This window comes from Trachemys scripta, chromosome 19 (assembly GCF_013100865.1).
Source record: "Trachemys scripta elegans isolate TJP31775 chromosome 19, CAS_Tse_1.0, whole genome shotgun sequence".
Classification (NCBI taxonomy): Eukaryota; Metazoa; Chordata; order Testudines; family Emydidae; genus Trachemys; species Trachemys scripta.
In genome coordinates, this window is record NC_048316.1 from 15,228,331 (window position 1) to 15,240,852 (window position 12,522).

Consider the following 12,522-nt stretch of genomic DNA (forward strand, 5'->3'; position numbering starts at 1 on the left):
ACAGTCCCCTTAAGTTGTGTTGATATTGTAGGTACAGAAGCCAATGGGAAAGCTCCCAGCAGAACTGAGCTTCGCCAGCTCTACTTGTCAGAAAAGTATGTTTGGAAATGGAAACAGTTCATGAGCCGACATGGGAAGAGAACCTGCCCTCTGGATCTCAAACTGGGACATAACAACTGGTTGCGACAGGTAAGCATCCTGGAGGCATCCAGTGCACAACCCAAGAATTGTAGCATTCTTAATCATTGATGGTGTTTATCTCCCAGCTCTACAACTGGTTGTTGGTAGTGTCTCTTCAAGCAAACCATGAGGTTTCAAAGGAGCTGTGGTTTGGAGACGCTGTGCCCACTGCAACTTTTATGCGAGTGGGGTCCTTGTCGGATAGCTGAAAGAAAAGGGGTGTTGCCCCTTTAAGGACTTCTTTATAGCAGGTTGGGATTAGGGGGAAAGCTTGCAAGAATGAATAGGAAGGGCAGGAACCAGTTGGAGCTGGGACAGGACAAGGTCTCTACATTGCCCTTCCTGCTGACTGAAAGAGTGGGATGGTCTTTATACCCCTACTGACTGACTGGCACACACAACCTCCCCTAGGGCTGGGTCCATGGAAATGCCATTTAAAACTATAACTCCCAGCTTTCTGCCTTCTTTTAAAACTCTCTGGACCTTTGAGTGACCTTGTGATCACCACTGACTTTGTCCTGTCCAATCACATCTAAAGGCTTGTCTGCAAAAACGCTTCGTTTCCAGCAAGCTGGGGTGCAAATCTACTCTGTACCAGCCTGCTACACATGAAGTGTCCATGTGGATGCTGCTGCCACGCACCAGAAGTTCTCTAGTGCGCTTTGAGCTACCCTGCTTTGAAACAGTGTAGATTTTTACACCACAGCTTGCTGCGAAGTAAGTGTCCATGTCAACAATCTCTAGGTCTCTGGCATGGCAATACAGAGCACTACTGCCAGGCCACCAGTTGCCCCCATGTTGGTCTCATTTTAGTGACTGTCACTGGTTTACCTATCCACATCCAATGACATCATGTGTTTTAATTTCCCCACCTTAGGTACTGTTTACTCCTGCAACCCAAGCTGCCAGGCAGGCTGCATGCACTATTGTGGAAGCTCTGGCTACCATCCCCAGCCGGAAGCAGCAGGTCCTCGATCTCCTTACCAGGTATCTCACAAGGTGCTTAGCTTTGTAGCGCCAGAGTGAATCACATAATTTGATTTCTCTGATCCCCACTAAAAGTTGCACATCACTCCTTTAAGAATTCACACTACAATTGCTAGAGTACGGCTCCCCTGGGCATTTACAGCTTTACAGGAGCAGCACTTAACACTGATAGAACTGGTATTGGGGAGAAAGCACAAATGGGGAAAGGCAGGCTCATAGATTCATAGATTCTAGGACTGGAAGGGACCTCGAGAGGTCATCGAGTCCAGTCCCCTGCCCGCATGGCAGGACCAAATACTGTCTAGACCATCCCTGATAGACATTTATCTAACCTACTCTTAAATATCTCCAGAGATGGAGATTCCACAACCTCCCTAGGCAATTTATTCCAGTCTTTAACCACCCTGACAGTTAGGAACTTTTTCCTAATGTCCAACCTAGACCTCCCTTGCTGCAGTTTAAACCCATTGCTTCTGGTTCTATCCTTAGAGGCTAAGGTGAACAAGTTTTCTCCCTCCTCCTTATGACACCCTTTTAGATACCTGAAAACTATCATGTTCCCTCTCAGTCTTCTCTTTTCCAAACTAAACAAACCCAATTCTTTCAGCCTTCCTTCGTAGGTTATGTTCTCTAGACCTTTAATCATTCTTGTTGCTCTTCTCTGGACCCTTTCCAATTTCTCCACATCTTTTTTAAAATGCGGCGCCCAGAACTGGACACAATACTCCAGCTGAGGCCTAACCAGAGCAGAGTAGAGCGGAAGAATGACTTCTCATGTCTTGCTCACCACACACCTGTTAATACATCCCAGGATCATGTTTGCTTTTTTTGCAACAGCATCACACTGTTGACTCATATTTAGCTTGTGGTCCACTATAACCCCTAGATCCCTTTCTGCCATACTCCTTCCTAGACAGTCTCTTCCCATTCTGTATGTGTGAAACTGATTTTTCCTTCCTAAGTGGAGCACTTTGCATTTGTCTTTGTTAAACTTCATCCTGTTTAATTCAGACCATTTCTCCAATTTGTCCAGATCATTTTGAATTATGACCCTGTCCTCCAAAGCAGTTGCAATCCCTCTCAGTTTGGTATCATCCGCAAACTTAATAAGCGTACTTTCTATGCCAATATCTAAGTCGTTGATGAAGATATTGAACAGAGCCGGTCCCAAAACAGTCCCCTGCGGTACCCCACTCGTTACGCCTTTCCAGCAGGATTGGGAACCATTAATAACAACTCTCTGAGTACGGTTATCCAGCCAGTTATGCACCCACCTTATAGTAGCCCCATCTAAATTGTATTTGCGCAGTTTATCGATAAGAATATCATGCGAGACTGTATCAAATGCCTTACTAAAGTCTAGGTATACCACATCCACAGCTTCTCCCTTATCCATACAGGGAGCTCCTTACAGCTCTTCTCCTACCTTGTTTCCCTACCATCCATCACAGTTACAAGGTGAACCATGCCTGAGATCCCTTTCGGTTCCTCTCAAGTGCTGCACCCCTTAGGTGACAGGCCTAGCTTCCTGATCCTTGCTGTGGGTGGAACCACATAATCCAGCCACTCTCGGTCTGGGTCCTCTGGGCCATTCCCCATCCATGTTAATGTGACCAGCTCAGCTGCGTTGGACACCTGTAAGCCCTTTCATTCCTAGGGTCTGTGACTGGGACATTGATAAAAATGATTTAGAAACAGTCTTCAAAACAAAGCATTATTTGTTCTTTTTCCCCAGAGGTACAATGTGCACAGGGCAATGGGTAAAATTGATAAGTCTTGCGCCGTAATTGATCCTTGCCAGGTTTTGTAAGTTCCCCTCAGCTAATCCCCATCTCTGGGACAAACAGACCGTCCTGCTCACAGCATGCTCTCTCTATCTGTGTGTTCCTTTGCCAGCCTGTCAGCTTCCACTGACACTCTCTGGGCTGCCTCTCTGTCCACTCAAGCACCAACCTTTTCTGGTCCTCTAATGGTTTGGTGTTCCCTTTGATCTCTCTCTTCCCAGCCTTGGCAAAACAGCTCTGTCACCAGGGCTGGAGTTGAGGAGTTGCTTCTTCACAGCTATAAAACTGGCTATTGTTTGGAGTATTTATTGGCCATTATTTTACCATTCTTATTTGGTTCCTTTAACAACCCCTTTTGAGCTAACTCCCTGGCAAGTAATCCATCATAAACACTCAAAGGCATGCACCATATTTATAAAAAAAAATTATAGTTCTTCCCAGGTTGCTGCACCGTCCTTAAGTTCTGAGTGCTTCTTGTTACTGGGAAGCAGTTAACTTTTGTTTCCCTGTGTTAGCTACTTGGATGAGCTGAGCATTGCTGGAGAGTGTGCTGCCGAGTACCTGGCTTTGTATCAGAAACTCATCAAGCCCGCCCACTGGAAGGTGTACCTGGCAGCAAGAGGCGTTCTGCCCTACGTCGGCAACCTCATCACTAAGGTACAGATCTGTAAGAAGGAAGCCAAGTAAATAGTACGAGGAAGCTGGTGCCAACCTTGCCGTAGGCGCCGACTCCATGGGTGCTCCGGGGCTGGAATACCCACAGGGAAAAATTAGTGGGTGCTCTGCACCCACTGGCAGCCAAGCTCCCCTCACCTCCTCCCCCCAAATGCATTGCATTCCCGCTCCTCCGCGTATCTCCCCGTGCTTCCCCCGGCCACCACCAAACAGCTGTTTGGCAGCGTGCTGGGAGGGAGAGGGAGAAGCGGGAATGTGTCATGCTCAGGGGAGGAGGCGGGGCTGGGGTGGCGATTTGGGGAAGGAGTTGGAATAGGGCAGGGAGGGGCGGAGTTGGGGCGGGGACTTTGGGGAAGGGGTTGGAATGGGGGTGGGGTGGGAGGAGGCGGGACGGGGCGGGGCTGCATGGAAGGGGTGGAGTGGGGGCAGGGGCAGAGGGGGGCGGGTCGAGCACCCAGGAGAAAGAGGGGAAGTCGGCACCTGTGAACCTTGCAGCTCCCCTCAAGCCCTACAATGTCAGTCTCCTCGCCTGGTTTCTGCGCTCTAAGAGCTGCACCCGTTTGCTTTTGTGCATGATTCCGAATTTCTCTTTCCTCCCCGTGGGATCAGTTGTATAAGGTTGATATTTCTGAGCTGACGCCCATCACTATGGGCAGCAATGGCTTATAGTAATTCTTAACCCCAGCTGCACCGTGCCTTGATGTGAGCTGGCCACTTCCCTTTATTTAAGTATTCCACAGGCAACTGTGCCAAGGAGCAAAAATGTCTGGTCCGTTGACTCGGCAGCAGCTCTGTGCCCAAACACCATGTCCTGGCTGACTGACTGGACGGGTTCAGAGAGCAAATAGCGACCGCAGAGCAGAAGCATTAGGTCTGCTCCAGTTCCTCCAGCATGAACTATGGGCTGTTTGGAGGGAATGTTTTTACGTTACAGTTTTCAAGTCGTTGGGTTTCAGCAGCCCTTGATGCTCAAGTTTATTGCAGTGAAATCCAATCCTAGCCCACAGCAAACCCGACTGGAACCCGAAGAGGCTGAATAAAATGTTACAGGCACAGTTATGTACAATGCCCCTGCTGTGCAATGGAGCATACCAGGTGCATCCTGACATCACATCATTCGTATTGAGCAATGGCGATGCGATGATTGACCAACAGAGAGATGTGTAATAGAAATGAGATGAGTAAGTGGATGAGAACAGGAATACAGCTTGGGCACCAGTGGACAGATTGTCTTCTTACTTTGTTCTACAGTTCTGGCTTTTACATAGCCAGCCCCAGTCCTCTATTGTGTCCATTAGAAACATGGTGTTTTTGCTTTGAGTCTGCCGAGCATGCATCAGCCGGTCATTCCTGGCACCTGTAGTTTGCTTTGCTGCTTTGTCATGTAGATGGTGTTTGTTCTTTTTAGGAAATAGCTCGTTTACTTGCCCTGGAGGAAGCCACGCTCAGCACTGACCTGCAGCAGGGATATGCCTTGAAGAGCCTCACAGGTACCTAGTTGCACCCCCATATAATGGTCACATATTAAGATCTGCAGCATGGTTCACTGCATTTCAAAAGCATGTAGCAGTTTCAAACTGTTCCCCAATGTAGGTGTAAATATCATCAGAGGTGGCTTAAACATAAGTGACCAGGGGAGTAGCCAAGAGAAAAGAGCCACTGTGGAACTGCCAGTCCCTCCTCAGAGACACTCCCTAGGCTGGAGAAAAGAGCCCCCAATCCCACAAGTGGAGTTCAGTGAGGAAGTTATAAGCCCCACACTTGGGAGATTGATTGCTCCCATTCCTCTCCTCTTCTCTGATCATATTTGGTCTAGCATACACAGGGCCGGCTCTGGTTGTTTTGCAGCCCCAGGCAAAACACCTCCCGCCGCCCCCGGCAGGGATCGCGGCAGGGGAGGGCGCTGAGCCCAGCCGCGGGCCTGCTCTCCCCGACCGGCCAGAGCGCTGTGGGGAGGGCGGCCTCCCTCCAGGTGCCGCCCCAAGCACATGCTTGGTGGGCTGGTTTCCTGGAGCCGGCCCTGAGCATACAAGCCATCCCCATCCCAAAAATGGGCCCGTCTTTTCACCCTAAATCTTTTGGCTTATATAGGAGTAGGTTGGGTAAGTAACAGACTGGATATCAGGAGTCACTGCAGGCCATTTCATTTTCTTGTTCCCTTCGCAGGATAGTTCTAGATTTGCTGGCCATGTGTAATACATAGCTAACAAAGCAAATAGTCTCCTGGTTCCTGAATCTCTCCTGTTTTCGTAGGGCTTCTCTCTTCCTTTGTGGAAGTGGAGTCCATCAAACGACACTTCAAGAGCCGTCTGGTGGGCACAGTCCTGAATGGCTATCTCTGCCTGAGGAAGCTGGTGGTGCAGAGAACGAAGCTAATTGATGAGACCCAGGACATGCTGCTGGAGATGCTGGAGGATATGACAACAGGTAGAGACAACTGGGTTCCAGGAATCCTGACGATAGGTCACCTGAGAAGACAAGACCTGTAGTGCAGCCCCACAAAGGAACAACTTCAAGGACCCCACAACAGGGATTTTCATGACTTTGGCCACCACGTCATGTTGGTTTTATAGCACATCGTACATTTCAAAACTCTGGCATGATATATACTAGCCATGGGATTACAAACACTAATGTAGGTCAATGGTTCTCTCGCCTTCCTCCCTTCATCATGTAATAAACCTAGCAAGTAGAACCCCTTGCCATTCCTGACCACAGGGAAATTTTAAAGAAAATGCCTGGAAGAGACCTTTATTAGTTCCCAGGAATTTCATGCTTTGTTATGAAAGGATCATTTTCTTGTGGCGTTAGTGTGCAAAGAGGTTTCCTGGTTACCATGAACTCATAGCAATTTCCCCAGCTATGTTAAACAGATACTTTTCAGAAGAGAGGTAGCCTTGAAGTGTGCTACTTACTGCAAGAGGAGGTGATGTATGTGTTGGGCTAAATGGTGCCCACTGAAAAATTAGATTAATATGAAACACTCCCTTCTCTTTGCAGGCACAGAATCTGAAACAAAGGCATTTATGGCAGTGTGTATTGAAACTGCTAAACGCTACAGCCTTGATGATTATAGGACTCCTGTCTTCATCTTTGAGAGACTTTGCAGTATTATCTATCCAGTAAGTGAGCAGACACCTGCAGTCATTTGCAGGTCTTGTATATGTCCTCAGAATGAAACAAGCTTGTCAAAGTAGTTGTTTACACTTCAGCAGAACAGATCCCAATGCTGTGCTGACTCCACTGATTTTTGGTTTGACGTTAACCAGTGTAGAATTGTACTAGTGTGCTGTCCCCACTCTGGGACCTCATACCAGTGCTGGGTTCCTGTACCAGTGCTGAGCAGGTGAGAAGCCTGAGGCTTGGCCTTAGTGTGCAGTGAGGAATTTGCTTACAGAAGATGATCTGGTATTATCAGGTCTCCTCTGAGGTCTGTAGGTACAGCAGGGGGAGCTAGTGATTCTACTGTCTTAGAGAAAATCCTGGTAATGGTTATGAGGATGAAAGACATGTTTAGGGAAATCTTCACCCACTCTCCCTTTGCTTTTGCTCTTAAGGAAGAAAATGAAGTGACTGAGTTCTTTGTAACACTGGAGAAAGATCCCCAGCAGGAAGATTTCTTGCAGGGAAGGATGCCAGGGAACCCCTACAGCAGTAATGAGCCTGGCATTGGGCCGCTCATGAGGGACATCAAGAACAAAATCTGTCAGGACTGCGACCTGGTGGCTCTATTAGAGGATGACAGTGGAATGGAGGTGAGAATGCACAACTGCTGACCACGTGCTGAGAAACATGGGGGCAGGTTTCTGGTCAGGCTGGTGATCAGCATCAGTGATGTGGTGTGAGCTTGTGCTCAGATATTTTTATTTCCCCCTTTTCAGCTTCTGGTGAACAATAAGATCATCAGCTTGGATCTTCCTGTGGCTGAGGTCTACAAGAAGGTCTGGTGCCCCACCAATGAGGTATGTGCTTGTGGCCCCCTGCTTTGTGTTTTAAAACAATACCAGATGGGGTCGTTTTTTGCCGCTGGTGCCTCGTTGCTCAAGATCTCTCCATGCACTCATTTGGGAACTGCAAAGGGCCTCTGTTACTCATCCCTGCAATGCTGGTGGCTTAGAAGCACATAACACTGACTCAGCTAAGAATAGTGACTGTGTTGTGCTTATGCATTTGCAGAAATCTGAGCTGGCTTCTCAGACAAGGACTCCTCTGACCCTTCCGTTAAAAAACAGCTGCATTTTTATGTCCCTGCCTTTCACTTCACACTCCATCTGCATGTGGCAGCTTGATATATGTATCGCCTGGGACACCAGATTGCTCTATTATTCTGCATTTCAATGTCTGTGGAGAAAGAGTATCTGATATCAATAGTATTTTATACTGCTCATGCCTTTCATTTAAGGATCTCCAAGAACTTAAGACATCAATCCTTACAATGTGTCTTTGAGGTGATGGTAGGTATTGCCCCATTTTAGTTCTGCAGAAAAAAGACAATGAGTTTAAGGGACTTGCCCAAGCTGTCACAGCAGGAAGGAGTTTGTTCTATTTCCACTCTGCAGTCAGCCTACTGTGACACCTTGGGCACCTGTCGAGAGGTGTCTGCCTTGTTTGTGAGGGTTTAGTTTAGTGGATAGCACTAAAAAGGAAGCTGTCAGTGTACATCTTGCATGCAGAAAATGTGTGCCTTACCGCTCCTGCTAATAGCACTGGAGATTATTAAGGCTGACGGAGGGTTTTTTTAAATCTTATTTTCTATTTCTTGTTTATGCCCAGTTTACTCTTTGCATCTTGCTCACCTCGGACAAGAAAACTTGACTGGTCGTTTTCACTTTCTGATCTCAGTGTTTCATTTCACAGATTCAAATAAATCCTGTTTTCTTTGAAATAATACCAGTGCCTAGCTCATATGCAGTCTAGTGCTGTTCATTTGGGGCAGCACCTCTGATCAGGCTTGTGAGTAAAAACCTTTGTGGTGCAAAATCAAGCCTGAAGCTAGTTGATAGTCACCTTTTTTCCATTAAGCAGCAGCACCGATTGGGGAAGTGAGTTCTGGTCTTCATGGTGCATGTGAGCTGCCCAAAAAAGCAAGGCTGAATATTCCATGTGCTCCCCTCGGACACCTTTTATGTATTCCGCATTCGGAAGTGCTGTTTGTGTGCGATGTTCTTCTGTAGCCAGTGTATTGCTTTCCCAGGATGCACTGCTGGATGTGAAAGGCTGAGTTTGTTCAGCATTACTGTCACTAACAGCTTTCATCTGTCTTCCTTTGTGTGCATCGCTCCAAAGCACTTCTGGAGCTCCATCTTGCGTTCCCTAGGAAATAGACAGGCTCACAAGAAGCTAACCTCAGGCCTGTTTTGTTTCCCTTGTCTCTCTCACTAGCTTTTTTTTGTTCATCTGCCATTTTACCAGGGCCCCTGTGGTGTTAATTGCTGGTCTCTAGCATGGCCTTTGAGTAGATCTTCCCCCAGGGCTTTCCCTGTGCTTATGTATTTGCTATGACATTAAGCACTGCTTATTCCACATTAGGCTTAGTGCGCTCTCTGACAGGTTTTTTCTCTCAAGGTCTCCTGTTCCCAAAGCTACGGGTTTTTTCCTTCTTTGTATTCAGACCTATAGTGTTAAAATGATAAGTTCAGTGATACACGCTCAGCCAGTGTTTCTGGCTGGAAATGCATCCTGCTACCTGACTCGCTTCCCGCAGGAAGGGGACAGCCAGTCCTTTATGGTGTTTGCACACTTCCCAATACCCTTTTTTACTTAAAGCTCATCAAAATGCCATTTACTCTTTTCTCCTTCATTTCCCATTGCTGGGAGGCTTGTCTGTTTAAAAACACCAGTCCAATTAGCCTCTCTTTCTCGCTGATTTATTGGGCAACACCCCATCCAACTTATTTACCAGTCTTTTCCAGGGTTGTGCCATGGAATCGGCCGAAAAGATTGATTATAGAGCAGGTACCCTCTCTGAGGACATAGGTGTCTCACCTCCCCCCTTCTTCTTGGCTATGTCTTTCACTGATGTGATACCACAGTGCAGCCTATTACTAAAGGAATCTGTCATGAAGGCAGGTGATGTAAGAGGGAGAACTGTTAATTAGACACACAATTTGGTAATGGGCCTTATTAGGAAACAGACTAGACTAAATGATGGTTTAATGGGGTTTGATGAGGATGGGGTTTTGGAGAGACTCTAGAAAGATAAAAAGTGGAGAAATGAGCCATTGCAAAAATTTCCCTGCATTCCCTTCTGCTTTGGGGTGAAAGGAAACTGAAGCTTAAATGTCTGTCATCCCCTCTAAAGGAAACATCATTGGACTACTGGGCATTTTCAGAGACACCAGCATAGCAAACATGACACTTGTCTAATTCTTCTCCCCAGGGGGAGCCAATGAGGATCATTTACCGCATGCGAGGGTTGCTAGGAGATGCGACTGAAGAATTCATTGAATCGCTGGACTCCACTACAGGTAAGGTATTTGTTCCTTAGAAACTGGAATTAGATTTGGAGTGTGGGGCTCACTACGGAAGTATGGCACCATTAACCTTACAGCACTGAGCTTATATTTGACTGACAAACCATTATTTTGCTATATTTACCTCCTGTGCCAGGAATAGATTAAATAATCAACACTATCTTATAATATCAATGTGGATAATTATATAGCCCCCCTCATTGTAGTACCTGAGCACGACATAAACATGAATGAATTTATCCTTACAATCCCCCTCTGAGTTCAGAAAGTATCATTTCCATTTTATAGAGATGCAGCGAGATTAAGCCATTTGCCCAAGATCTCACAGGAAATTTGTGGCACTGTTTGGAATCAAACTCAGTCCAGTGCTTTAATGACAAGACCATTTTTTCTCTGACGTCAGACGTCTCTGAGATTAGAGCAACTGTTTATATTGACCTTCAGTTCTGAAGTTAGTTGGTACACCGGAGCTTACGGCCAGCAGCACTTTAGAGTTTTAGACTTCATGTTAGACATGGAAGGAACTTGTGTGTCAAAATCCTTCTTTCATATTTTTGCTCCTGGTTATTTTTCTCCGATTTGGCCCAGCTGCTTAACTTTGACCGGAGCTGGCATTGGCAATTGTAGCTTAATCTCCATTTTTACTTCAATGCCTCTCTCCTTATGGGCAGTTGTATAGTCCTGTTGCTGTCGCTGCCTCCCTTCTGTCATAATCTTTCTTTCCTGTAGATGAAGAGGAGGATGAGGAAGAGGTTTATAAAATGGCCGGTGTGATGGCGCAGTGTGGAGGCCTGGAGTGCATGCTGAACCGACTGACTGGAATCAAGGATTTCAAACAAGGCCGACATCTCTTGACAGTGAGTCTGAGCAACTCACGGCAAAGAGACTGTGTGTGGTAGAGTAAATCCACAAGCAGTCAAGAAAGCTCCCTCTTTTAGAATAGCTGCCTACCAACTGCAGTCCTGTACAGCAGCTCACATACTGCAGCAGAGTTTAAATTCACTAATCCTTGTCTAGTAAAATTATAGCAGTTTCCTTCTTTCTCCTTGTCCCCTTTTAATCCCCTCTGTTAACATTTCTTCGGAATAAGCCTTTGAAGTCTGTGGGAGTTGAGGGCACTGAGCAGTTTGCAGGATCAGGCCCCAGGTTGTTAGCATGACTGTTTTATATATTAGAGAATCTTACTGGAAAATCACCATCTTCTTCTTGGGGTGAATTTTTTTGGAGAGGTCACATCTTGTGCTTTCCAAGGGATTTTGGAAAGTTAACTAGATTGTTCGGAGCTTTTAAGTTCGCTTACATCCTGCCAGCCCTTTCATGGATATCTTGTGGATTACAGTCTCTGTTTCTTTGAAGGTGCTGCTAAAACTGTTCAGCTACTGTGTGAAAGTGAAAGTGAACCGTCAGCAACTGGTCAAACCTGAGATGAACACTTTGAATGTCATGCTGGGAACTCTGAATTTGGTAAGGAGGAATTCTGGCCTACAGTGGATTTTGGTACCCTTGGCTCACCTTTTGCTGAATGGTAAATCATGCCCAAAGCCATCAGTGTAGTTTGATGGTGGCATCAAGAACACAAATTCGGAGTTAGTATGGAGACCATACCTTTAGGTGATTAGCGGAGTTATCTGGAGAGTAGCGTTCCAGGTAACACAACCTTTTTATCCACACCTTAGCTGACATCACATTCGTGTCCTTTCTCAGTAATGAATAGGATCCTCTTGCACAAATTTACCAGGACTTCTGAAAAATTTTCATCTGCTCAGTTATATTTAAGATACCCAAAATTTCAGTCATACTTGCCTCATAGCAACCAAAAGAGAGCTTAAATATCCTCTCCGTGCTGGTCTAAGCTAAGGACTATCAGCCCTATTTTCCCTCTGTCATCTATTAGTGATAGCAGTTGGTGCTGTAGTGACTAATGTCATCTTCGGTGCAGGCCCTGGTAGCTGAGCAGGAGAGCAAGGACAGTGGAGGAGCAGCGGTAGCGGAGCAGGTACTTAGCATCATGGAGATCATATTGGACGAGTCTAATGCAGAACCACTGAGTGAGGACAAGGTGAGTGTTTATTCTGGGTGCCATGGAGAGGGAAATACTAACTGGCATCCAAGGCTTGTAAATGTCTTGTTCAGTGGTCCAGACCTTCCAAGGTCTGTACAAGGAGTCTAAGCCGTGCCGTCAGACACGACAATACTTGGCAGATTCAGCCTTTGTAAAAGATTGTGTTGGGGACAGAAGGAGGAAGAGCAACATTGAACCAAAAGCGTTGCAAGATTCCTACCAAACTCTTTTGCATTGTAGGGGTGTGTTGGCTCAGAGTGGCTGGATCAGCTACCATGGAAAGAGGTGAATCTGCCTGGTCTTTTAGAGTGCCTTTTTATGAACTCTGAAACCACACTTGGTTTTCTGAATAACTGGCAAT

The 12,522-nt window shown here is 46.4% G+C and overlaps 1 protein-coding gene across 1 annotated transcript in view; it reads left to right on the forward strand.

Moving 5' to 3' along the window:
- The window catches only part of UBR4 (ubiquitin protein ligase E3 component n-recognin 4), a 117,407-nt gene that overhangs the window by 87,120 nt on the left and 17,765 nt on the right, over positions 1-12,522 (forward strand). Inside the window, exons 74-85 of the mRNA XM_034753664.1 lie at positions 32-189; positions 1,058-1,167; positions 3,467-3,608; positions 5,035-5,116; positions 5,880-6,053; positions 6,627-6,748; positions 7,184-7,381; positions 7,508-7,588; positions 10,006-10,093; positions 10,829-10,956; positions 11,456-11,563; positions 12,039-12,158. Of these exons, the coding sequence (XP_034609555.1) occupies positions 32-189; positions 1,058-1,167; positions 3,467-3,608; positions 5,035-5,116; positions 5,880-6,053; positions 6,627-6,748; positions 7,184-7,381; positions 7,508-7,588; positions 10,006-10,093; positions 10,829-10,956; positions 11,456-11,563; positions 12,039-12,158 (1,511 nt within the window). The remainder of the gene's footprint in view (positions 1-31; positions 190-1,057; positions 1,168-3,466; positions 3,609-5,034; positions 5,117-5,879; positions 6,054-6,626; positions 6,749-7,183; positions 7,382-7,507; positions 7,589-10,005; positions 10,094-10,828; positions 10,957-11,455; positions 11,564-12,038; positions 12,159-12,522) is intronic.